The 27682-nt window shown below is 34.0% G+C and overlaps 1 protein-coding gene across 2 annotated transcripts in view; it reads right to left on the bottom strand.

The window, feature by feature from the left end:
• Positions 1-27682, bottom strand: part of Usp3 (ubiquitin specific peptidase 3) — a 93444-nt gene that overhangs the window by 39911 nt on the left and 25851 nt on the right. Inside the window, exons 2-3 of one of the 2 annotated variants that reach the window (XM_026384786.2) lie at positions 19594-19654; positions 14583-14714 (exon numbers count right to left, since the gene is read on the bottom strand). In XM_026384786.2, the coding sequence (XP_026240571.1) occupies positions 14583-14714; positions 19594-19654 (193 nt within the window). Of the gene's footprint in view, positions 1-14582; positions 14715-14808; positions 14880-19593; positions 19655-27682 lie in introns of those variants that run through there. The other variant, XM_026384788.2, reaches the window with a different exon arrangement.

The following is a 27682-nucleotide window of genomic DNA, read 5'->3' as shown; positions in this document are numbered from 1 at the left end:
ATCCTGGACCATCTCTCTTTGATCAAAGTACTTCTGGAAGGGGAACAAATTTTTCACTGATTTTATGACAAATACATAAAGGTATCACATTAATGAAAAGGTTTAATTCATAAAGGTATCACATCAATGATAAGGTTTAATTCTTTGCTCCTCTGAGCATAAATGAGGGTAAGGACTACTTTATGAATCTGGGCTTAAGGTGAACCTTACGTATTCACTGCAGAATGAAACTGCAGTGTTATTCTACTTTAATTCCTGTTTACATTTTCATTTTTTGTTTCCATAAATGTATGCATGTAGTTTAGATAAAACAATATTCAGTGTTCAAAACAAATTCACTCCAAATGCTAGTGTTCATCTGGGAAATGAAGTCTAAGTACAAAATCAGATAATTTTTCTGTATTAACAGGGTGCTATTCTACATAAATGAAAAACAAACCCCTAACTCCTACAAAATAGTGGTTGCTTAGTTTAAAGAAACAAATTGTTTAAAATTATTTCATAAAAAAGTATTTTGGTGGGATGATAGGAATTCAGCCTAGAATATAAAATTACATTTGTTGAAGTAGCATTTTCACATACTAAAATATTAGAGCTATTTATGACCTGGCTCTGTTCTTAACTAATGAGACTCAAATGGGTCAAGCTACTTCATCTCTCTAGATGAACTGGTCATTTTTCATCACTTAAGTGAGTAGGCTGCTCTGGACTATAGAGTTGCCCTAATGCAGCCAGTGCCAACTGAGTAAAATAAATTGATTTTTAAAGATTTTAAAATTTTTACTTAATAACTGAAACAGCATTAACCTTTATGAAACATAACTGTATTTTATGACAGAACTATATTTTGCTTTCATTATTACTTTATGCAAAATGTATGGCAGTGTACATCATGTGCACGAGACATTTCCAGCATTATACAAGAGCACAGCATGAATCTAGTTGTGTCAACAAAATGATTCCATTCATATGTTTTTTCTATGTAACAATGTAGCATTATAATGTTATTTCAATATTTTATGCAGACTACATGAGTGTGTAGTAACACCTATAAATCATAATTGGTAATTAAATTGAAATACTTGATTTTTTTTCTAGCTCAAAAATTAAGAATGGAAGCTGGGCACAGTGGCATTCACCTGTAAGCCCAGATCTCAGGAGACTGAGGCATGAGGATCCAAGTTCAAGGCTATTCTGGGCAACTTAGTGAGACCCTGTCTCAAAACAAAAAACAGAAAAAACTAGGGACATAGCTAAGCAGTACAGCACCGCTGGATTTAATCCCCAGTACTGCAAAAAGGAAAAAAAAAATTTAAATTTTCAAATGAAGGCATACCACTAGGACAAAATCAAGTGGAGATGAAGCAGGGGAGGGGAGAGGCATGTTGCAGATTTAACTAAAATGGCAGTTGCAATTTGCACTTAAAAAAAAACACTAAAAAACTTTATAGGAAAAGTTTTAAGATTATAAAACAAGACATTATTAAGAGGAAATTGCAAATGCATTTTAATGTAATATAAAATTGCCTCTCAAAAAGTAATTGAGGAAATTAGTCACAATTAAATGAGAAATTAGATGTGTAACAAAAACATATTAATGATTTCTAAAGGATTTGAACTTGTAACTTTGGTTAACTATAAAAAGGCTTGGAATCTTGCTAAAGAAAGAAACCATCTGTGGATAGATAAACCACTATTTCCATTTAAAAATTATGAGTAAAGATTACAAGGAATATTTCACAAGAAAATATTTTCAATTGAACCATCAAGCAACTGTCAGTGAATAAAAGACCTTTCTAGCAATATTAAAAATCAATCAAGTCAACATCTGAAAAATTGCAGGTACTTTTTAAAATTTTTAAACTTTTAAGTGACTTTTTTACAAGACAAGACACACTGCCAAATTAATACTTCAGGTATGTTTTGTCAAAAATGACTTCAAAATTTACAAAGGAATGTCTTTGTCTATTTGCAGTCTTAAAAAACAATTTGTCTCATTTGTATTTTTTAACATTTTACATTTGTCACTTTCAGCTAAATATGAAAAGGTTTCTATCAAAATACTGTTCAATGAAAATCTGGACTTATGGGAATTATTTATTTTCTTATTTTGTTCCACCATCTGACACGTATTACAAGTATCCGTGCTCTGAGGCAGACAACATCACAGAGACAGTGATTAAAATTGTTTAGCATATATGGTCGAATGCTACAACTCATCACATGTTTATGGAACTGTTAAGATGAACAGAAAAAAATGAATTGAATGCTAAAAGGCATGTTGCAGATTTAACTAAAATGCTTGTGTTAAGGAAGAGTTGTACAAAGACTTAACTACACTTTTTTTTTTTTTTTTTTTTGGTAGTGGGGATTGAACCCAGGGGACATAACCATTGAGTAACATCCGTAGCGTAGCCTTTTTTTATTTGTAGACAGGGTCTCACTAATTAGCTTGGGGCTTTGCAATTTTGCTGAGGCTGGCCTTGAACTTTCAATCTGCTAGTCTCAACTTTCTAAATTGCTGGGATTACAGGCATGTACCATGACACCTAGCAAGACTTACTATACTCAACTCTAATTCAAAATTTTCTTAAAACAAAAGAAATGCTTGCCAATAGTCAAGACTCAGAGTAAAACCAGGAAAAGATTTTTAGAAATCTGAGTGCAATTTACTTTTTTTTTTTTTTTACTTATGTCACAATGCATATGAATGAGCTAAAGTTGAAGATCCAAGGAGAAAATAGCTTATTTGTGACCTAGCTTGTGACAGGTTTAAGAATTTGTGTTAAAACTGAAACTTTTCATAGTACAAACAATGATTTCACACATTTTTCAACATGAATAAATGTGCAGATTTTAATTATAATAGACTACTTTACATAAACTGACTGCAAAACCTCTAAGAAAAATAATACCTTTTTGAATTTCATGTGATAATACATGGAGTTATCACAAAAGTAAATGGATTTTCTTGGGCAGATGTATTGTAACTAATATGTTTTTGCTTCCAAATAAAATAAATTGTTGTTCTTATGAGTCAGTTTTAACAAAGATGCATATATTAGAGAAAAAAATGTTTTGTGCTCCATTTATTATATTTATATTTTAATAATATTTGGAATACCATGAATCCACTTTTAACTTTTTTTACTTGTAGATGGCCACAATACCTTTATTTATTTATTTGTGATGCTGAGGATTGAACCCAGTGCCTCACACATGCAAGACAAGTGCTCCACCACTGAGCCACAACCCCAGGCACACCATGAATCCACTTTTTAACTGCAATTTTTATGAATCTAAATACTGATGAAATATTTCTGACAAAATAAGTAGCTTCTCAATTGACATGTGCTATAAACCTAAAACAACTTTGGATTTTGAAGATTTCATATGGAAGAATGAAAACTATTTCTAATAATTTTTATACTGATTACATGTTTACATGATAATATTTTTGATACAAAGTTAAATATAGTATATACTTAATTCTATGTTTTATTTTAACATGACTACTAAAAAATTTAAACTGCAGATAAATTGCATTATTTCTGTTATATACACAAGTAAAATGAAAATCTAGATTAAGACACTACCTGCTTTAAGATTCTATACCACTACCCAATATCATAAAGGGACACCCTAATGTAATTTCATTTAACTATAAGAACTAAATTTTATTTTGTCTAGATTTGTTTTCACAGGCTTAAAACACTTTAAAGTTTTTACAACTATCTTTGTTTCTCAAGAATTTTAAGCAGTATTTTAGTTACTAAGAGGGATACTTATTATAGGATGCAACTTCTCTGTTGTCTGAATTCACTATGCTATTCAAGTGATTGATTATTTATTATTTAAGAAAAACACCTGCTTCCATGGGTCAAAACTTCTAATATCTTTTATGAGGTGGAAAATCCATAAATATTAGTTTCCTTCTTTTGTGTTACCAAAAACCTCACAGCACACTCCCCCTCTCTACTTGCCACATTCCTGTTTTGATTTCTTCTTCCTCCCAGGCCCAAAACAAAAAGAAAAAAGAAGTGGTAAAGGTGAGAAATAAGTGAAAATTTAAATGTTGCTTGGTTATTATTAAACTAAATTAATCTCATGTAAAATTAACCTATACATGAGGTTTTTGCTTTCTAACAGGAAACTATCCCACTAATATTGGTGTTGCAAAGTCCCCAGGCAACACTAAGGCAGGAATAATGAAAATTCAAAGCCAGCCTCAACAACTTAGTAAGGCTCTATTAAAAAGATGCTGGGGATGTGGCTCAGTGGCCCTGGGTTCAATCCCTGGTACAAAAACAAACAAACAAACAAACAAAAAAACCCTGGCAAGCAAGCACTTGAGTAAGTAAGTTCTAAAAATTGCTTCCTGGGTTTACTACATTTGCATTAAAGCTGTTTGGTCAGAATTATGCTCACCTCTAATACCTGGAAAAAAAAATTTACTCACTCTTAATTTTCTCTTCAAGTTATATTCAAAAAGAGTATGTAACTTGGGCTGAGGTTGTGGCTTGCCTAGCACATGTGTGGCACCGGGTTTGATCCTCAGCACCACATAAAAATAAATAAACAAAATAAAGATATTATGTCCATGTATAACTAAAAAAAAATTTTTTTAAAGTACATAATTTACAGGCTGTGTTTCAAAAGTTTGTGCACTGGTCCTAACTTGGTATAAATTTCTCATTTTAAAATAAGTTATAAAATATGGTTAAATACCCTAGGTAAAAATACATGTTTCACAAACTACAGTTGAAATGGTGTTGTAAAAAGCTCTACTTTTTGTTTTTGTTTTAATACTAGGAATTGAACCCAAGGGTGCTCTACTACTGAGCTATATCACAGCTCTTTTATTTTTTGAGACAGGGTCTCATTAAGTTGCCAAGGCTGGCCTGGAACAGAATCTTCCTGCCTCAGCCTCCCAAGTAACCAGGATTACAGGTGATGCTCTGCTCTTCCCTGCTTCTTAATAACTGGCACTAAGTTGTGACAGGAGAAAGCCAGGTAGGATTCAGGTAACTTGATTAGTCTTTGCCAGGAGAAGAAGCCTGAGGTTCAGCATCTCTTCATTTACATAGGACTTCACATGGGAAATAAGTCAGGGATTACCTATGTCATTCAACCAACTGTTAGGCTATTAAATTTGTACTTCATATCTAGTGACTTTAGGTTACTCTCTAAGTAAAGATGAGCTCTACTACTAATAGACTACTTGTCAGAAAAGGGGAAAGGTTCATTTCTACATTTAATTTAAAAAATTAAGAAAAATCAAGTAAATTGAACACTAAAAGTAAAAAATAAGCACGGGCCCTCTCCCTTGTCCACTGCTGCTGCCTCCTTCTGCCGCTGCAGGAGCTGCTTGGGTGCTCATTAGGTACGGACCTGGTACCTCTTTCTTGAAGCAGCAGCTGAGGAGACTCCAGCACTTGCCATGGCCAAAAAAACCCCAAGGAAGGAGTCAAGACTAAGAACAAGGATCAGATTAACTTGAAGGTGGCGGGCAGAATGGTTTCATGGTGCAGTTTAACATTAAGAGGCATACACTTAGTAAACTTATAAAAGCCTGTTGTGAATGACAGGGTTTGTAGATGAGACAGATCAGATTTAATTTTCCAGGCAGCCAATTAATGAAACAGACACACCTGCACAGTTGAAAATGGATGATAAAGATATAATTGATGTGTTCCAGCAGCAGACAGGAGGTGTCAACTAAAAATGGAACCTGCTACTTTACTCCAGAACTCTGTTACAGACCAAGACTACATTCTCAATTAGAAAACTGCAATTTGTTTTCACTACATCCTGAATAGTACTGTACAGTTTTCTCTTTCCCCTTCCCCATTCCTTTATTGTACATAAAATACCTGGTATTATGTGCACAAGCATATTGCATTTTTTTAAAAAACTAAATGGCCAATGATATGTTTTGATTGACATCAAATGGAGATGGGATGGGGAAAAATACTGGTTCTATGAAAATATCCCCTTTCTCCATTAGTGGCATGTTCATTCAGCTCTTATCTCTATATTCCAGTAAGTTATTTTGCTCTGTTTTAACAAAAAAACAAAACAAAACTAACCTAAATGACATAAAAATCCTTGCATACCTTGTTCAACTGGAAAATTTTAATATTTTTATTTATCATTGTAAAACAAAGGACAATTTTATAACTTTCATATATAGCTGTTACATGTAGGGCAACCTGTCCTTAAATAGAGGTAAATTACTTCTTAAAAAAAAACAAGATTCCCAGATAGTTTTCCCTTCAAATCAAGCATCTTGTTGTTTAAATAAACTTCTTGTTAAAAAAAATGGCAAAAGGTTTATCCAATCTGAAAGGGGGGGGGGGAAGGCTGGCCCAGTGGTGCACACCTGTAATCCTAGCGGTTTAGGATGCTGTGGCAGAAGGATTGCAAGTTCAAAGCCAGCCTCAGCAAAAAGCGAGGTGCTAAGCAACTCAGCAAGACCCTGTCTCTAAATAAAATATAAAATAGGGCTGGGGATGTGGCTCAGTGGTCAAGTGCCCCTGAGTTCATTCCCCAGTACCCCCACCCAAAACAAAAAGAAAAATTAACATTTAGAAATAATAAACAACATATTAGAGATGTCAGATTAGGTAATAAAGTATAAAAAGGGAAAGTAAAGAGAGAATTTAGTATGGTTCTTTGCTTCCAACACCTGTGAAAGCAACACTATCATCTATGGCTAAGTAAAGATTAGTCTCAAATCCAAATTCCTTGAGCCAAATATTATCTTAAAATAGTTTTACATTTCTTTCAGTCAATAGTTAATAAATGTATAATGTATAATATGTTATTACATGCATACTGCTGTTAAGAATAGAATGAATACAAATGATTTTACTATCATGTAGTCAACATATAACAAATGGCAGGTAAATTTTCATGTCAAATACAAGTTGTAATTATAATTAGGGAGGTAGAAAATGGATAAAATCACATTTTATTTCAAATACTGTTTGCTCTGATAAACAGCAAAAATGAAAGTTAATTTTTTCATTATGTTTCTTTATGCTTTGATTTGCTTTAATGTTATTAGTGAGTTCAGAGTAGGAAAGTGTTTCAATATGCTCTTGTTCACAGTGTTTACTAGTATCTTGAAGATTTTATTTTACAAAAATCTTTAAAATGTCTATTTGGCCAATTAAGTAAATTCATTTAACTAAGCATATACAAACTGCTAAATGCTTAAAATGAACACAGAGTGAGGATATCACATGAAAAAGTGCTTCAGGAAACTATGTAGTTCATTGCAAATAATCAAATTTATAGAACACTGGCAGCAAGTATATTAAATATTTGCCAAAGTTTTTATTCCCTCAAATAAAGGCCTTTAATTAAATGTGTTTTCTTCCCACACTGTCAGTGCAGTATTTTGGAGATCCATGCACGAAACATTTTTGGTCTCTGGCACATGGCAGGTTCTCAATGAATATTCGAATGTATGTGTGCCCGTGCATGCATGTGCGTGTATATATTTGCTTCATACTTTTAATACATTTATTTCTATATATAGTTGATATTCTTGTCATTCTGTTTAATATTTCTTTTTGTTTGGTCCTTTAGATTTTTGAACTGATGACTGCTAACAAAAATGAAGTTACTAGTTTTTGTATATTTATCACCAATCAACTTTCCAGAATTATTTTTCTTTTAATATTTTTTCTTAATTGTAGGTGGACACAATAACCTTTATTTTTATGTGGTGCTGAGGATCGATCGCAGTGCCTCACACTTGCTAGGTGAGCACTTTACCACTGAACCACAACCCCAGGCCTCCAGAATTTCTTAATATATTAATTCTAGTTGCTGTTTTCTACTAGAGTCCCAAGAGGGTTTCTGGGAATTCAAGCATATAATTTGAAAACAGACATATTTTGTTTCCAAATTTATATGAATTACTTCAATTACTATCTTGTTATAATGGCTAGAACTGTCAAAACATTGTTTAATAAGTGACAATCATGTCTCTTATGATAGGAAGTATTTCTGTCTTATTTCTGATAAAATGGAAATGGCTTTAGCATTTCACAATTTAGTATATGATGTTTGCTTTCTGTTTTGGGGGTAAGCAGATGATAAAAGATAAATTTAATAGTTTCCTTTTATTTCAATGTTACTGGGTTGGTTTTTTTTTTAATGAGAACTGGCTCTTTATAAATGTATGTTTTACTTCTAATGATGCAATAATCTAAGGTTTTCTTTGCTGTGAGAGAGAGTACTGGGGATTGCATCCAAGGGCACTTTACCACTGAGTTACATCCCCAGTTCTTATTAATTTTTTGAGACAAATTCTCATTTAGTTGCTTAGGAATACTCTATCACTGAGCTACACCCCCCAGCTCTTTTTTGTTGTTGTTATACAGGGGACGGAAACCAGGTGTACTAATAAACACTGATACTTATCTCCAGGCCTTTCAATTTTTTCTTTTGAAACAGGGTCTTGCTAAATTGCTTGGGGCTTTATTACATTTCTAAGGCTAGCCTCAAACTTGGAATCCTTCTGCCTCAGTCTTGAGTCACTGAGTTTACACTCAGATGCTACCACGCCCAGATTAGGGTTTCCTTTAAAAATGAATATTGGTAGTCTTTAGGTGAAATTAACTCTACTTGGTAAGGATTTAGCTTCTTTTTTATATTGATATACCTTACTAGGTTAAATTTATATGTATGTATGTATGTATGTATGTATGTATTATGGCAGTACTGGGAATTGAACACCAGCAGCAATCTATCTCTGAGTTAAATCCTCATCACTTTATTTTGAGACAGCGGCTCAGTAAGTTGCCAAAGCTGGCCTTGAACTTGCCATCCTTCTGCCTAGCCTCCCGACTCACTGGTATTGTAAACATGTACCACCACATCCAGTTAGATTTGCTTTTAAGTTATAGTTATTTACAATTATTTTAAATAGTGAAATTGGCATATTTCCTTGTTTTTGAGTTTCTATCAGATTTCTGGCTTAAGGTTTATATAGTAAGTCATATGTAACATTAATACTAAAAATAAAAATTTTCATGCAAAAAGTACCCCTAAAAAGGAATATTTTCCATTAAAGCAGCAACTCTTACATTAAATTTAATTTTTTAAAAAATTTTGATGTTTAGAGGCAAATTTGACCTATATCTTTATTAAAAAAGATACTAGAGGGGTGAAAAAAAGCAAGCTGACATTCTAATGACTTCACATATTTCAAACTTTTAAATCTAAAAGAATTCCTTTAAAAAGAAAGTACATGTTTACATTTTCTTCTATTGAATTCTGATGTCTTGCCATCAAATAATTATAAAAAATTAAAAGAACTCCTGCAGAGAAAAAATTATGTCTTTTGTCATAAGTATAAATTTTTTCTATCCAACTTATTAATGAAGCCTTTTAATTTTAGACCACCTCTGCTAGAAAGTTTCTTTTTAAGCTATATTTTTAAATAAACAAAACTCTCCCTGTTTCCTAACTGTTTACAACAGGTGTATCCAGCACCTGTGGTCCCAGTTGCCTAGGAGGCTTATGCATGAGCAACTCTGGAGCCCAGAAGTTCCAGGCCAGCCTGGGCAACATAGCAAGACCCAGTATCAAAAGAAAAGAAGGGAGGGAGGAGAGGAGAAGGAAGAAAGGAAGAAAAGAATAGAGGGAGGGAAGCAAGGAAATTTGTTTCTAAACAGTTTACATGGAGAGTTAATAAAAGATATTTCTTTTTTAAATCACAACTGCCTTAGGGAAAAATGCAGTAATCAATTTAAACCTATAATAGCTTTATTTCTGTTAATATAAATTAAAATTGCTATTATAAGTGTTCAAATTCTGAAAATACAAGCCTGTTTTCAGACATTCACATTTCATAATATTTCTGTTTGAAAGGATGCTTTAAAACATTATCTTCCAGGAAACAGAATTCTAGTTATTTATTTAGGTACTAGAAATTGAACCTATGGGTGCTTTATCACTGAGCTGTATCTATAGTCCCTTTTATTTTTTCTTTTGAGACAGGGTCTTAGTAAGTTGCTTGGGGCCTCACTAAATTGCTGAGGCTGTCTTTGAATTTGTGATCCTCTTGCCTCAGTCTCTGAGCCACTAGGATTACAGTAGTGGTCCCAGTTACCAAAGAGTAACCACATCCAGCCAGTAATTTACCTTTAATATTCCTTCCATAATTCTTCATTATTAGAAATTTAACTATTGTTGATAAGGATTCAAAGTTGACAAGACTATGTCAGATGTCAAGAAATTATTTACTATTTTAAACCCATTAACTCCAAATTTCTACATATTTAAATCAAAACTTCTTATTTTAATATTTGCTTCTTTTTAATCACAATAGTGTACATTATGCAATTCTATTTGTATTGGTTAGGGAAGAAAGTGGGTGGAAGGGGAGAAAATATTACTTATTACACAATAATCTAAACACTAGCCCTTGTGTAAAACTCTTAGGAAGGTTTTCATTTTTACTTAAACCTTCATTTTCCTCTCAGTTTCATACTAATCTGGTTATCTCCTCAAGGAGTAGCGCCTTGGTTCAGACCAGAATTACTCCTTTTGGTACTGCTTTCTCTCTTTTGAAGTCATGACTTATTTTATATTGTCTGCTTGGTTAATTAATACAGTATGTGTTTCTTCTCTGGATGGCCCACTTAATCAGAACTGAGGTGAGGTGTTCTGGAAGGGTATCCATCTTGGAAAGGAAATAAAGTAGCTCACCAAGGCCACGATTTAAGTCTTCTTCAAGAAAAATGTTCTGTGACTCTTCAGTTCTCCAAGATGATCAGAGGGCACAATACTATAGATTTGGTATAACCTTCCCCATTTTGGAAAGATAATAAAACTCAGTCTTTCAAACACATCAGACACTGAGTACTGGGGAAAATACAAAGATCCGAGATATGTTTTCTTCAGTCCCCAAAGACATTTACAAATAACTAACATGCAACGGAAATTACAAATATCCCAAGAGATATAAGTTCAGGAGAGATTATATACAGCTGCAATTGAAGCTAGCAGGAGAGGGAAGAGTTCAATAGTAATTTCATTAAGATTGTGCAAAGAAAAGGCAGGGCAGGGACTCTTGGTAAAAGAAAATAAAGACAGAAAAACTAATAAACCTCAGAGTATCTTACTTCTCTAAAGCACAGAGCATGATGCTTTTTAAAAACGAGTTTCAACATTAGCTAAAGTCAAAATACTTAATAATCAAATACATTAAATTTAATACATTTTGGGCTGGGGATGTGGCTCAAGGGGTAGCGTGCTCGCCTGGCATGTGTGCGGCCCGGGTTCGATCCTTAGCACCACATACCAACAAAGATGTTGTGTCCGCTGAAAACTAAAAAATAAATATTAAAATTCTCTCTCTCTCTCTCTCTCTCTCTCCTCTCCTCTCCTCTCTCTCTCTCTCTCTTTAAAAAAAAGATATTGTGTCCACCTAAAATTAAAAAATAAATATTAAAAAAAATAAATAAATAAAAATAAAAAGTCAAAAAAAATTTAATACATTAATATTTTTACTACTGAACTAATCACTCAGATGAGCCACTATAAAAATATACAAGGAGAATTCATAATCTGAAGTAAAATTATCTAAAATATATTAGGAAATAACACATATACACTCCATACACACAGAAAGAGGAATTTTTTTTGTTGCTTCTTAATAACAGTTGAGATATGAGGAAACTAAACTATAATTTCATCAATTTACAACAATCTTTTCAGGCTGATAGTTAAATGATACAGGGTGGTAACCTGGCATTTTGTTCTAATCCACAAATGAGGCGATAATGTGACCAACCAGCTGCAGATCCCTTCCTGCAATTCAGAAGCTCTGGGTATCCACACACTTGCAGTTCTGTATAACTTCACACAAAAGACTGGCAATTGGTCAAAAAGCCTCCACCATGGTGTACACTCCCCAAGGTTCAAGATTTTCCATTTAATTCCAATTCATCCATGATATGACATATACTTTAGCAGACTGTATCAATGTAAAACAAATTAAATTCAATTTCAAAGTAAAAAAAGTATTCCCCTAAAATATAAAAAGTAAATCCATTAAAACATATGATCTATATTTTAAAGAGCCCTATGAATATTTAATTTCACTCCATTCAGATAATCACTATTTCCTCAGAATCTTACCAATAGAAAGAACACCCAATTACAAATTTAATATATCAGAGATTTTAATAGAGATTTCCAAAGTTGCCCATTAAGTATTTCATGCGTATTGCTAAATGAAGATCAAAATTAATGTTTTCAACATCTGGTACACACACAGGTTGATATGACTTTAGACAATAATTGTGTGACAGATACTTCAACAATGATCCTAATTTTTGTTTTTTGGTTTTGTTTTGTTTTTTGTTTTTTGGTACCAGGGATTGAACCCAGGGATGCTTAACCCTGAGCCACATCCCCAGCCCTTTTTAATTATTTTATTTAAAGATAGGGTCTGGCTAAGTTGCTTTAGGACCTTGCTAAATTTCTGCGGCTGACTTTAAACTCTCGATCCTCCTGCCTCAGCTTCCCAAGCTGCTGAGATTTCAGGCATATACCACCATGCCTGGCTAATGACTGCTATTTTTAAAGCAGAAATACTTGCAAATATACAGAAATACATGGTTGTATAAATCAAGTAGCTCTGTAATTCTAGTTTTCAAAGGGATTGGGGAACTACCAGAAATACTTCAACAGCCTGACTAATATGCTTAAATTTAGTAGAAAAGAGTATGCTGCAGCAGCCAATAACAATAAACTGAGCATTAGTTGTATAAAGATCTGAGAAAGACTTTGATTTTAATTGAAATCTTTGTGTACCTTTAGATGCTCTCTCTTCTAGGTCTAGACACCTACATAAAGGATCACTGAACGAGAAGGTGTCTGAAAGGCTAAACCCTAAGAGATTTATTCAATAGCAAAAAATTAGTAAGATTAAACCTTTTAAAGTTGAAAAGATCTGAAAACCACTGTTTTCTTCCCTTTAATGGGCATTTTTCTCTAATGATAATCTACAGAAAATGCAGAAAAGGATTGGCACAAAACTTCAGTAGAAAATGTAAATTAAAAAAGGTATCTGGATATAATGCTAAGTGAAGTAAGCCAATCCCAAAAACCCAAATGCTGAATGTTTTCTCTGATATAAGGATATTGATTCATATTGGGGTTGGGTGGGGGAGCATGGAAAGAATAGACGAACTCTAGATAGGGCAAAGTGGAGGCGGGAGGAAGGAAGGAGGTATGGGGGTAGGAAAGATGGTGGAATGAGATGGACATCATTATCCTAAGTACATGTATGAAGACACAAATTGTGTGATGCTACTTTGTGTACAATCAGCAATATGAAAAACTGTGCACTATATATGTAACATGAATTGTAATGCATTCTGCTGTCATATATAACAAATTATAATTTTTAAAATGGTATCTGGACTTTATCCCTTTTTGTCCATTATTACTTTCATACAACATTCAAGAACTATATGGCAAGAAAATCTATTTCTGAAGGCACCCTTTAACATCTTCATTGAATGTTTTCCCCTCAAAAATCAACAACTGGGGGGATAGTAGGGGATAGGAAAGGTAGTAGAATACAACAATTACTAATAGGGCATTATGTAAAAAATGTGGATGTGTAACCGACGTGATTCTGCAATCTGCACTTGGGGTAAAATTGGGAGTTCATAACCCACTTCAATCTAATGTATGAAATATGATATGTCAAGAGCTTTGTAATGTTTTGAACAACCAATTTAAAAAAAGTCAAAAAAATCAACAACTGTTAGAACTAAAGCTAAAATGATTAAAACAAGAACTATTAATCATATTTTGCTAGTCAAGGAAGGAAGGAAATATTTCACACCAAAATCAAAACTCCAAAAAATTATGTTTTCTGTGCATACCAAATGGATATGAATTGTTAAACCTCACTTGTAACCCAAACAACATGTTCTAAGTCACAAAAATAGACACTACTTTAATATCATTTCATGAAATAAAGATGTATATTATATTACAAAAGACACTGGGCCTCTAACCCCTATTTAAAAGTTGAAATACTTAAAAAAATAGCCTGAAAGGATACATACCAAATTCTTGACATTCACCTCTCATAGAAGAGAACTGCTCCAAGAGAAGGAAGATTGTCAAAACAATCTTTTAAACAATGAAAATAAAATTTTTAAGATTATATGACAAATTGTTAAGTGGACAGTAGAAATATGGGTTGTTATATTAGTCTTCGGTTTAAAACAACACAAAACAAATTATAACGAATAATAACAATGAAATCCTTTTCTTTCTCTGAAGCTTAATGGAATGGGCAAAGAGCAGAGGGATGAGAAAAAAGAGGAGGCCTAGAAGCTGAAAGAAACAATGCAAAGTGAAATCTGAATGAATTAAAAAGGGTACTCCTGATGGCTCCCATCCCCTATAAATCTAACAAGACTAAAAGGAGATAATGGCAATAGCAACTGGCTTAGGGAGAGGGAAAGGTAAAGAAGATAAGAGCACACTTGCACACAGACAATATGAAACATCACTTCCAGAAAATATTAACTTACCAATATGTACTGTAGCTACTGCAATCCATACACACTGTATGCTGAGCTTTATCTTGCTTTTCTGACTTCTTATGGTTGGTTAAGGGTATTTGTGCATCTTCATAATGTTTTTTTGCATGGCCATTCACATACCTTATAAAAACCAAATGAAAGTTTATTGTAATATAAATATTGTTCTGAAAATTAAAGTACTAAGAAATAATAAACCAGGCATGGTATCACACACCTATAATCCCAGTAACTCAGGAGGCTGAGGCAGTAGGATCACAAGTTGCCTTGGCAACTTAGCAAGACTCTGTACCAAAATAAAACAAAAAAAGGGCTGGGGATGTAGATCATTGGTAGAGTATCTCTGGGTTCAATCCTTAGTACCACCCCCCGCCAAAAAAAAAAAAAGATAATAAAATTCAGTGTTAATTAAATTGAAACAAGAAAGAACTATAAAAGCATTCATTCAATTACTCAGTTCTAAAGAAGAATGAAATTATGGCATCTGCAGGTAAATGGATAGAACTGGAAACTATCATGAAACAAGCCAATCCAAAAAAACCGAAAGCCCAATATTCTCTCTGATATGCAGATGCTAACACACAATGGGGTGGGAGGGATAAAAATTCATTGGATTAGACAAAGGAGAATGAAGGGAAGGAAGGAGGAACAGGAATATTAAAGACAATAAAATGAACTGGACATTACTTTCCTATGTTCCTATGAATATATGTTCCTACTTTTCTATGAATACATGACCAATATAACTACACATAGTATACAACCACAAGAATGGAAAGTTATACTCCATGAATGTATAATATGTCAAAATCAACCCAGGGCCTCACAAATTGTAGGCAAGAATACCCACAACCCCTAAGGTCAGCTTATTTTTTTTTAAGAAGTTTATTTCGGCTCTTTAATTTTTTTGAACTTGTCTGCAGTCTACTTTTAATTGTTCACTAGACTAGGGCCAGGCAACCAAAGGTATTACCCATGCAGATCAATGTCAGTATCACTGATATTATTATCACTTACAAATTTCTCTGCTAATGCTTTTGCTATAACTTTTTTCTTTTTCTAAATTTTTCAGATTTTTAGCTCCCAACATGAGCAACTACCAAAGATAAGTTCTGTAAAGAAAGTAATCAACCATTTTCCACAGGGTCATAGCTTAAATATGTCAGTCAAAATGAAAAAAGGATAATCCTCTTTCTCATGGACTTGGCTTCAGATCTTTTGTTTGAATGCCTGAATAATCACCTATTCTTAGACAGAAACACATTTATTTGGAAACAATCCAAATAAAACACAAATCATCTTAAGTTTATAAAACTTATTTTTCTACATGGACAAAGATTATCAAAGGGTGATTATATTCATGCAAATTTTATAACATTTTTCTTTTTTTTATTGTTGGTAGTTCAAAACATTACACTGTTCTTAATATATCATATTTCACAGTTTGATTCAAGTGGGTTATGAACTCCCATTTTTACCCCGTATACAGATTGCTGTATCACATCAGTTACACTTCCATTGATTTACATATTGCCATTCTAGTGTCTGATGTATTCAGCTGTCTATCCTATTCTCTACTATCCCCCCTCCCTTCCCCTCCCCTCCTATAACATTTTTCAATACAGATATAATAAATCATTTTATTAAAGCACGCAAAATGAAATCAAGTATGGATTCATATGCACATGTATACATGTAAATTCATCCACACCTTTACCTGAACACCACACAATACTACACTGCCACTACGAAGACCCTATAACACAAAACTTGCCAGGTCCTAGAAAGCAGCCAATTTGTAGAAGGCAAAGTCTACTTAAACAGTTAAAACAAATCTGGGTTAAATGGCACCAAAATAAACAAGCTTAGAGAGTTCAGACAACATTTTCACCACGAAGCACATTAATTGTACCCAAAGCAACACTTACCTTAGGGAAAGTAGGACAGTTATGGTAACTTCAAACCTACCTTCTATATCCCAGGAAAATGGAACACATTCAAGGCAATATTAATCTCAACTCAAAATTTAATTTTACTCTCCCCCCCCCTTTTTTTGAAAGTGGGGGTGGGGTACTGGGGGTTGAAGTCAGGGACACTTGGCCACTGAGCCACATCTCCAGCCCTATTTTGTATTTCATTTAGAGAGACTCACTGAGTTGCTTAGCACATCCCTTTGGCTGAGGCTGGCTTGGAATTCAAGATCCTCTTGCCTCAGCCTCCAGATCTGCTGGGATTATAGGTGTGTGCCACAACACCCGGCTCTTTTTCCATTTTTTTTTTATACAACTTTAAATGTTTTAAATACAATTAACTCTTGGGTATATACATGGGTCCCCACAAGTGAAGTATAATGAATTTTAAAGTAAAATAACGGTTAAAAGTAAAAGCCCCAAAACTACATTTACTGGGTTCAAAAGAAACCTTTATCACATTCTGGGATATGAGCTTAGGTGAGTTATTAATCTTTCTGTGCTTGTTTTCTTATTCATAAATAGAGGTAATAGTATAGTACTTGTGTTTAACAGGTTATCAGGTGATTATATTAGTCCATGACTCAAAATGAATGAATGTATTTTATTAGCATTTTCCTTTCTATGCTTAACTACTATTTCTTGAGAATTCAAACAACAGAATTGCTTAGAAAAGAGACACATTAAGCAAATATTTTGAGATAATACATCATTGCATAGGTCAAGAAACACTAATTAAAAAGGCAAACTATGCTATTAGGTTCAACATCTAATCATGTTAATTTCTATTCTTATATTTATACTCCATATTATGAAAAATAATGGTACTATTTATGATGGGGAGTGCCTTTAGAATAAAAAAATTAATACTGAACAATAATAATAAATGACATTACCACTTTCAAGTTTTTGAAAACTCGTCATCTTTACATAGTGCACATACAATCATTCGTTTAATTACAATATTACAGTCTAGATGTGCAAATGGTTACTATAAATGTCAGTGATAAAGTCAGAAGTATGACTATTGATGACATTAAGATCAACAATCTTAACTGGTAACTGGATAATACCCAAATACGTTAGTCAAAAGTTAACAGTTTTGAATTAGATGCAGTGGCACATGTCTATAATCCCAACAACTTGAGAGGCTGAGGAAGAATAGAAAATTTGAAGCCAACCTTGACAACTTAGTAAATTGTTTCAAAATAAAAAGGGCTGAGTTCAGTGTTACAGTGCTTGCCTAGAATGCATAAGGCCATGGGCTGAACTCTAGCATAGCAAAAAAAAAAAAAAAAAGTTAACAGTTTTATATAAACTAGCTAGCTTATATAAAAATAAATATTTCCCTCATGGAGTTTCGGATTTTAAATACTGTAGAGATTTTGGCCTATAGTACAAGAGGGAAAGTTTCATTGTATGTGTCAGAGAATGCTAACTAAAATCACAAAAAAATAAATAGGAGGTATTATGAAGACCAACAGAATATGTAGCTCAAATATGCTATTGATAAACTATGTTTCCTAGTTGAAAGAATATTCAACTTTAGACAAGTAGACTAAAATTACTAAAAAATCAGTACATTTAGCAATCAACACCTAGAATTACATGTTTTACCACCATTATTGTCTTTTATGAAAATTAGCTAGTCAGCTACATAAAATGGATATCTAAATTCAGGCTACTGTTAATATTCTACTTACTTAAACATATTTCTCTGAAGCTAAGTCAAATGTCTAAATTTAAGCTTGCTTATAATTAGAAAGTCTACCTGCAGAGTCCAGACATTTTTCAATTTGTTTTTCCAAAAATCTGCCTAGAGAATTGTTTGTTGCTTGCTACTGAGAACATTAATTCTCCAATTTTTTCCTCAAAAATCTGTGAGGTCTTTTTACTGGCATATGATCTTTAAGATTTTTAGGATTTATGAGATAAGAAGAAGACAATTTTATTGCATTATAATTCTCACCTCACAAAATCTAGGAGAGGAATGTGTCTCTTTGAGTACAGAATTTAAATGCTTCTACTTTTCTTCTCTTTAAAAAGTTATCTGTACAAAGTACTTTCAAGTTTCCTAAATCCTAAAGATTTTAAAACCACAACAGCCAAAATTAAGAGAAGCAGTTAACATTTCCAATGTACTCTTACGTGTCTGTGGAAAGAACACTCAATTCCAGAACTTAATATGTGGGGTTTAAAAAAAAAAAGTGAAGTGAACAAAGATGCTCTTTTAATGCAACGAGGATCTAAAGATAACAATGGGGAAATATTCCAGATAAGCACAATACAGATTTCAGCCTGTGTGACTTGGTATGACTTCTCATCTTCTAATAATTTCAAAGTAGATTTACTAAGCTAAAAGAGCAGTAGCAATAAATAAGCTATTGTGGCTAAAAGAACATAAAGGTTGATATTTGAGTATATATTAGAACAAGTGTCAAAAAATTTAATATCATTTTGAAGCCAAAAACTGTGAAGAAATGTTCGGGATTAAATCTGGGGTGAGGTGGGGGTAGGGGAAGTTAAGTCCATAGAAAGCAAAATGTCTTAATAGAACAATGAAACATTTGGTATATCTTAGGAATAAACAACTCTACAGTGAGGTCATTTTCAAAGGGAATTCTTTTATCTTTAAGGTGGGCATATAATAGATGAAACAAGATTGGCCATGTATTGATGGCTATTGAAGTAAGTAAGGAGAACATGGAGTTCAATTATATTCTTTTGACAGTGAGACCCCATCTCAAAGGAAGGAAACAAGGGAGGGAAGGAAAAAAGAAAAAAGTTCCCTTGTTTTGTTTTTCCAACCAAATATTACTAACAGATTATCTTGATAATCAAATTAACTCTTCTAAGTATCAATACGAAGCATTTTTCATAGATTTTCCCAGTTAATACCAAAGAACAAAAAGATTCAGTTGGAGAGGGAAAAGAACTATATGCTATGATTAACAAATCCAAGTCAATAAACTTTGACATAAAGCTTAAAGGCAAATATTAAAAAGGGTAGTGATAACAAGTATGCCACCTACCTTCCACAGTGGACACTTGAACAAGTCAAACAGACCCAAGGGCTTTTGTTGGACCGGCACACTAATAAAAAGAAAAATACAATATAGCAATTATATCATGTTATTTCTCAATTTCTCCCCTAATCTGTAATACATATCCTGTGATCAAGTTATAAATTCCGAGGCTGTTTAGGTGCAATGAGTCATAAAACCTTGCTTTGTGAATGCAAATACAAACGGCTGCATTGAAAATAATATAAGTGCATGTCCACTACAGCTGCTTATTTTAATTGTTTATTTAATTCAAACAGCTTAACCACAAGTTAAACACATATACTTTTCTCCTTTATTACTTATTTCCTTTTACCACAGTCTCCAACAAGTTAATGATAGTCTATTTTAAGTCTAGTCTTCTAATCATACATCTTTGCCATGCAGGTCATTTACCACTATAAATAACAACTATTTCAGTATATTTAGTAAGAGGCACACCCTAAGGTTATAGTTATGAAGAGTAAGCCTAATTTTTTAAAAAGTAACTCAGTTGTGTAAAGTATATGACAATGGCATATAATTCTTGCTATTATAATCAGGATGATATAATCAGATATAAGTAATATTATTTTAGGTATTACAGGAGTAGGACTGGCAAGGAGGAGTAAGAAAACATTTAAAATTCTGGTTAAATTTTTCTTTGCTTTTTACTCATTTGATTAAAAATATGTTCAGTACATGATTTTCAAAAGAAGAGCAATATAATATCACCTGGAAGCCAGGCATGGTGATGCACACCTGAAATCCCTGCAACTGGGGAGGCTGAGGCACGAGGATCACAAATTTGAGGCCAGCCTCGGCAACTTAGCAAGACCCTGTCTCAAAATAAAGTAAAAGGGCTGGGGATGTGGCTCAGTGGTAGAGGACTCTGTGTTCAATCCCAATTACCCCTACACACACACACACACACACACAATCACTTGGAAAGCTTTTTCAAAACACCTCTATTCCACTGAGGCAAAGATAACAACACTAGGATTGAAAAAGTACAAGGATGAAGATTTATCTCAGTTGTAGAGCACTTACTTAGCCTACATGAGATGCTGGTTCAATCTCCAGTACCACCAAATAAAAAGAAGCACAAAGAACATGCATATTTTGAGAAAAGCAGCTTCTCAGATGATACCCTAATAAAACCCCTTGAGAAGTACTAGTCAGCCTCCTAGAGATATGGGCAGGATACCAACAGCACAACCACACACTCAGGATCACACCTGGCTCTTAGTAGGAACTTAATAAACATCTGTTAGAAATAAAGTTTAATTTTCTTAGTGTAGGAAACCATGCTTTTCCAAAATCTGGTGCCTACTTTCATCTTTCTTGCATTATCACCTATCACAAGCCTTTTTCACAGTCAAGAAACTGTAAATAAGGCAAATCAAGAATAAAGTACCCTTTTCACTTGTACATTGCTGGTGGGACTGCAAATTGGTGCGGCCAATTTGGAAAGCAGTATGGAGATTCCTGGGAAAGCTGGGAATGGAACCACCATTTGACCCAGCTATTGCCCTTCTCGGACTATTCCCTGAAGACCTTAAAAGAGCGTACCATAGGGATGCTACATCGATGTTCATAGCAGCACAATTCACAATAGCTAGACTGTGGAACCAACTTAGATGCCCTTCAATAGATGAATGGATTAAAAATGTGGCATTTATACACAATAGACTATTACTCAGCACTAAAAAATGACAAAATCATGGAATTTGCAGGGAAATGGATGGCATTAGAGCAGATTATATTAAGTGAAGCTAGCCAATCCCTAAAAAACAAATGCCAAATGTCTTCTTTGATACAAGGAGAGCAACTAAAAACAGAGCAGGGAGGAAGAGCATGAGAAAAAGATTAACATTAAACAGGGACAAGAGGTGGGAGGGAAAGGGAGAAAGAAGGGAAATTGCATGGAAATGGAAGGAGACCCTCATTGTTATACAAAATTACATATAAGAGGATGTGAGGGGAAAGGGAAAAAAATCAAGGGAGAGAAATGAATTACAGTAGATGGGGTAGAGAGAGAAGATGGGAGGGGAGGGGAGGGGGGATAGTAGAGGATAAGAAAGGTAGCAGAATACAACAGTCACTAGTATGGCAATATGTAAAAACGTGGATGTGTAACCGATGTGATTCTGCAATCTGTATTTGGGATAAAAATGGAAGTTCATAACCCACTTGAATCAAATGTATGAAATATGATATGTCGAGAGCTTTGTAATGTTTTGAACAACCAATAAAAAAAGAATAAAGTACCCTTTTAATGTATCCAGAAACATTTATTTTAACAAGTTCTTCCAAAGATATTTAATTATAATACCACTGTTTGACCTGCCCTTTACTGTAGTTTAGTTCCAAATTCTGTGATAATACAGATTAATTTGTAGATTTTTATTTTGTAGAGACAATTTCTAGACAGCAAACTCCCATCATTATGATCCTGTGATTATTAACCAACTTTGTATCTAGTCTAACCATTTGATTCCAATGCTCTTTCCTTAGTATCTATATACATAAGTTCCCAAATGCTCTGGGAACCAACTTTACCATTCTACTGGTTCCCTCATTAATAAGTCAAATAAACCTTTGATTATGCCCATTCTGTATTCCTATAAGAGGGGAGAAGGAAGGGGAAAAGCAGAATAAAGTGACATTCTGTCCAACAGACTCTCCCATCTGGCTAGAATAGGACTTGAACTGTTTTTGAAAATGAAAGCTTTGAGAAAGAAAATCCCCTTCAAGTTAGCCAAAGGCCCTCCCTTTCCTTAATACAGCCACACATTTACCTTAATTGACAAGGCTGTCCTTGAAGATATTTGAGTGTTTTACTGAACTATGTCCAATTCTATTACACATGCATGTAAAGCTGCATGACAGAAAGACCTAAAAGAAAGCCTACCAAACTGTTAATAATTATTTAGGCAGATACATGGGAAAACTATTGTAAGGGAAGACCATTGGCTTTGTATTTGCACATCTCTGTAGTGTTAGCCTCGAATGAAAAGAATATGACATTTTTATAGTTTGAAAAAAAGTCCAATAAAAAAGTACATTAAAATGTTGGGTACCATGGTGCACACATGTAATCGCAGTGACTCTGGAGGCTGAGGCATAAGGATCACAGTTCAAGACCAGCCTCAGCAACTGAGACCCTGTCTAAATAAATTAAGTAAATGCGTGGGGAATGTGGCTTAGTGGTTAAGTGCTATGGGTTCAATCCTTGGTACAAAAAATAAAAGTACATTAGAACAAAGCTTACTTGAATAGGTATTCATGGTTTGAGGTATACTTTGGAGGACTGGGAAAACAATATTATGCTTTTTTGTTCTATCAAGTCTTTGTTTTAGCAAATATTAAGAAACATTGTAACTCAATTTGGAAAAAAAAAAAAAGACGTTGAAGCTTGTGTGTTACAGTGGAAAAGTGGGTGTTGAACTCAGGGGTGCCAGAGTTATATCACCAGGCCTTTTTCATTTAGTTTCAAGACAGGGTCTTCCTAAAATGCCCAGGTTGATCTCAAACTTTCAACCTTCCTATCTCAGCCTTCCAAGTAACTGGGATTACAGGCATGTGTCACCTGGCCCAGCTCTTGTCAAAATTTTATAGTATTCTGAAACAAATAATTATATTACAGTAGTAGATTTAGGCCCAAGTTAAGCATTCAAAGAGCTTTTAAATTATGCAGGATGTTCCCCTTTTTTCCCTTTGATTTGGAGTGTTTCCTACCAAGTGTTCCTTTCCCCCTTTTTTATAGTTACAAACATACACACAGTACAGTTTTGTGATCTTATTTTTCCTCTATTGTTATATGAGTGCATTTTCTCACATTATTGCTTTTAAAACAGGGTATTATATCTCTGGACTTAAAATAGCTCAAAAACTATTATTAATTCTTAAAACTTCTGAGTTACAAATTTTAAAATGATACACTAAGGTTTGGGGGGAAAGAATTCAAATAATCCCTTAATGGTATGGGTTTTGAAATGATAAAAATGTTTTGGAACTAGACAAAGGTGGTGGTTGTGGAACAACTATGGATGTACTAAATGCTACTGAATTTGTTCCCTTTTAAAAATGGTTGATTTTATATATGAATTGCACCTAAGTAGAAGATACCTACATATAATACTCTTAAGGCAAGGATGAAGAGAAAAAAATAAAAGGAAATAAGGTTCTGAACTTCCAAAAAATTGGAAACAAGTGACTGTGCCTTTTTAATAAACCTAAAAATAAAAATACAAAAAACAAAAATCCCTTCACTGATTCAAGAAATCTGATATCTTCTATCATTTATTATAAGAAAGTTGATGTGTGATAGAGCAGTTAGTCTTGGCTATTTAAACGACCATACTCCCTGAGAGTATAATATATTCACAGCAAAAAAAAAAAAAAAAGTAACGACTAGAAAACTATAGAGATTAGGGATATTATAGGGGATTCTGAAGCCAATAAATAGCATTGTTTTGGGAAATATTTACTCTGTTTATACCCCTTACCCCAGTTTAAGAACTGTTAGTATACCCAAGACAATTATAAGATGAAGGATACTTGCTTTAAATTAAACTAATTCTCCATTATTGTTAAGAATAAAATAGGTGGATGGAGATGTAGCTCAGCAGTAGAGTGTCTGCCTAGCTTGCTTGAGGCCCTGGGTTCAATCTTCAGTACTGGAAAAATTAAAATGAAGGAAAGAAAGATCATAGCATGAATGACAGAATACTACAGATCATCTTAAAATCATTTATTTTGGACACCTTTAGGGAAAATGTCTTATTACTAAAAGGAGTTCCAATTTGTAGACAGATACATTTCAAAAGTTTATCTGTAGTATGAATGCATTTCCCATAGAAACAGAATTAAAAGTTTCTAGGCTCTTCTATAAAATGCTACATGAAACTTAAATACTGGTACATGCACACATACGCATACACATGATAAAAACACACATAATAAAATATTTTCAAGTTCTGAATACAGTATCTATTCAGCAAAACATAAAATAATTAAATCAAAGGGTTTTTTAAAAAAATATTTTTAGTCTTCAATGCTGATATTTGAGAGAAAGTGAGAAAGATGGAAACTCCTGAAGTTCATAAAGTGATATCTGTAAATTAATAGGAGCTCTTTAATACACCTAATTATATCTCAAAGTGATGCCAAGGTAAAGAAGCCATGCAATGTATTCTGCAAACAGTTACACTTGACCATAGCAAGGTCATTCGGCATTTCATAAATAAAGATTCATCTTTCATTCAGATTATATTTTTTTTCCAAACCAATGTATCCTCTCCTTTAGTAAAGCTCTCCCATTTCCTTAGAGTCTCCTAACCCTAATTTCAATTTCATCTCTCAGCTTCTGTGTATCTTAGATCAATAACTGGCACTGTGAGGATTCCTTTCACTCTTCTCCTCTTCTTAGACAGCTCCAGAATCTTTCTCTCTCCCTGTTCCCATCTCCGCCTTCAGCTCTTCAAGTTGGGGGAAAAAAGACCTGTGCCTGGTAGGAATGAAGAACATCTTGATCCTCTCTAGAGCTTGGGCTATTTTCCAGAAGGCAGAAGCTATAACATAAGCTAGAAAAATGGGTACAAGAGTCCCACCTCTAAAACATGACTCAAACTCATGTCTTCTTCCTAAAGTCCAAAGCTTTAATTTTCCTGGAAACCAGAGGCTCAGAGGCAGAGGAAAAACATTTAAGTGACCTACAGATCAAGTTGGTTTTACTCACCAAAACCAACTTGTGAAGGAAATAGCAATCTGAGAGACAAAGGGCAGAACTATGAAATTCTGTGCTTTAAGGGCTTATTCACACAAACATTTTCAAGTTCTGCTTGAAAGACAAAATGGCACCCACACTGAATATTGTATAATATTCTTTATACATAACCATTGATTTTCAATATCCTCTTAGTAGTCACTATATAAAACCTAATAATAAAGGACATATGATATTCAAAGACTATCAACAATTCTGGAATTCTAATATTTTTGACAATTACTGTTTACAACAAAAATTCATCACTGTCTACACACAAAGTAGTACAAGCACACAGTACTAATAGGTAAGTCATTTACAGTGCATACATTATTCAGAGTTGTTTCAACTAAGAGAAAAAGCTCTGCTCTTCTCAAGAATGCAGAAAAACGAGGATCAGATCTAAGATTCTAGTCCTAGCTCTACCATTACTACCTATAAAAGTGCAAATATTCCTACTATTCTGAGTCTATGTCTTCATTGTAAAATGCAGAATAGGCAATGACCTGTCCCTTCTAATTATAAAATTATTCAAAGACATCGACCTGGCAAAATTTAAACAAATCAATCATTTCATCCTCCCTTATAAATAAAATCTTCTAATTCTACTTTCCACCCAATTTTCTTAAAGAGCTTACAAAAGATTAACTGCTAATGTAGTATAATTTTCTAAACCTGTGGTTTTCAGGTTTTTTCCCCTGCTTCCCATCATCCCTGAAGCCAATACATTCCTACCATATTGCTCTCCTCAGTATTAGCAACTCACTACACAGAAGGGTGGGAAGGAAGTATGTGGAATCACTGTTCAAAGCTGTTACAAACATGCTGACATAACAAGAAAACTCAGAACCCCAACCCTACATACAATTTTTAAAGCACAACATTTTCAAAATATTAGCAATCCATAAGAAAATATCCATAATATATTTCTTTAAAAAAAAAGTCAAAATTTGTGGGACTGGGGTTGTAACTCAGTGGTACAGCACTTGCCTAGCATGAGTGAGGCACTGGGTTAGATTCTCAGCACCAAATACAAATTAAAAAACAAAAAAAAAAAAGATCCACCAACAACTAAAAATATATATATTTTTTAAAAGGCCATTTGTATGTAGCATATACTGTATAGCAAGACTATATATGAATATTACACTTCATTTGATGCTCTACAATCAAAGAGATATGAACTACTATTTGGCCTATCTTATAGATTAGGAAATTGAGGTACACAAAGTTATACAATTTGCTAAGTTAGTAAGCAATAAAGCAAAAACTCAAGCTTATACTGTTTTTGAAATCATAGACTATGGCAAAGCAGATAAAATCAGAAGACTGACACTTTTGGTTTGTTTTTCCTTTTCCTTTTATTTACTATTAGAGACAGGTCTTACTATATTGCCCAGGCTGGCCTTGAACTCCTTAAGCTTAAGGGCCTCCTGTCTCAGCCTCCTAAGTAGCTGAGACTACAGGTTTGTGCCAGGGCATGCCACTATACCCAGCTTCACTTTTGTTGTAAAAAGAAATCATACTATACATTTCTATGTCTGTGCAGATATTATAGCTCTATATAAATTTTAAAAATCTAAAAGGGTATTATAGTAACTGTTAACAGTTATATAAAAGAAATGGTATGGTGAGTGGAGCCACAAAGACCTGCTTTCATTTTCAACTGTACTATTTGAAGTTTTTCAAAAAGCATTACTTCTTTTACAATAAATGTTAAATTTAAAAAGCTTTAAAAATGAAATTGTGGATCCAAGATGGCGGGCCAACGGGAGGTTGTGTCGCTCCATGACCTGGGTCTCAAGTAGTGAGAATACTGCTTCTCTGTGAGCTATATTCCTGCTCCCATGCAGGAATCATGGCCACTGTGCCAGTGGAGGGCTCCAGGCCTCAGAGTCAGGTTGGGTCTCCCAACTACTCGCCCATGCAAGACTACAGGGTACCGGGAGCAGGACCATTGACATCAGCACTGGCGCAGAACTTTCAGCCACCTCCCACACCCCCAGCAGAAATTATGGACACTGCTCCCACGCAGGCCACCTGGCAGCTTACCATGTGCAGGAACTCTGGCTACCACTCCGTGTAGAAACCCCATCTACAAATGTGGGGCTCCCCCGGTCCCCACCATCTAGGGACTCTGCAGTAGTGGAGATGGTCCCCTAAGCATAGTGGCCTGCCTGCACCCGAGAACTTCACATAGACTCTGAAGTCAGTCAACAGCCACACACTGCACTCCACTGAGCTGTCTCTGAACTCATCATCCAGCATCATTGCCTGGCTCCCCCACCATACCCAACACCCCATCACTGA

Source organism: Urocitellus parryii, chromosome 6, assembly GCF_045843805.1.
Source record: "Urocitellus parryii isolate mUroPar1 chromosome 6, mUroPar1.hap1, whole genome shotgun sequence".
NCBI lineage: Eukaryota > Metazoa > Chordata > Mammalia > Rodentia > Sciuridae > Urocitellus > Urocitellus parryii.
The sequence above is the reverse complement of the archived record's forward strand: the minus strand, read 5'-3'. Positions and strand labels throughout refer to the sequence as shown.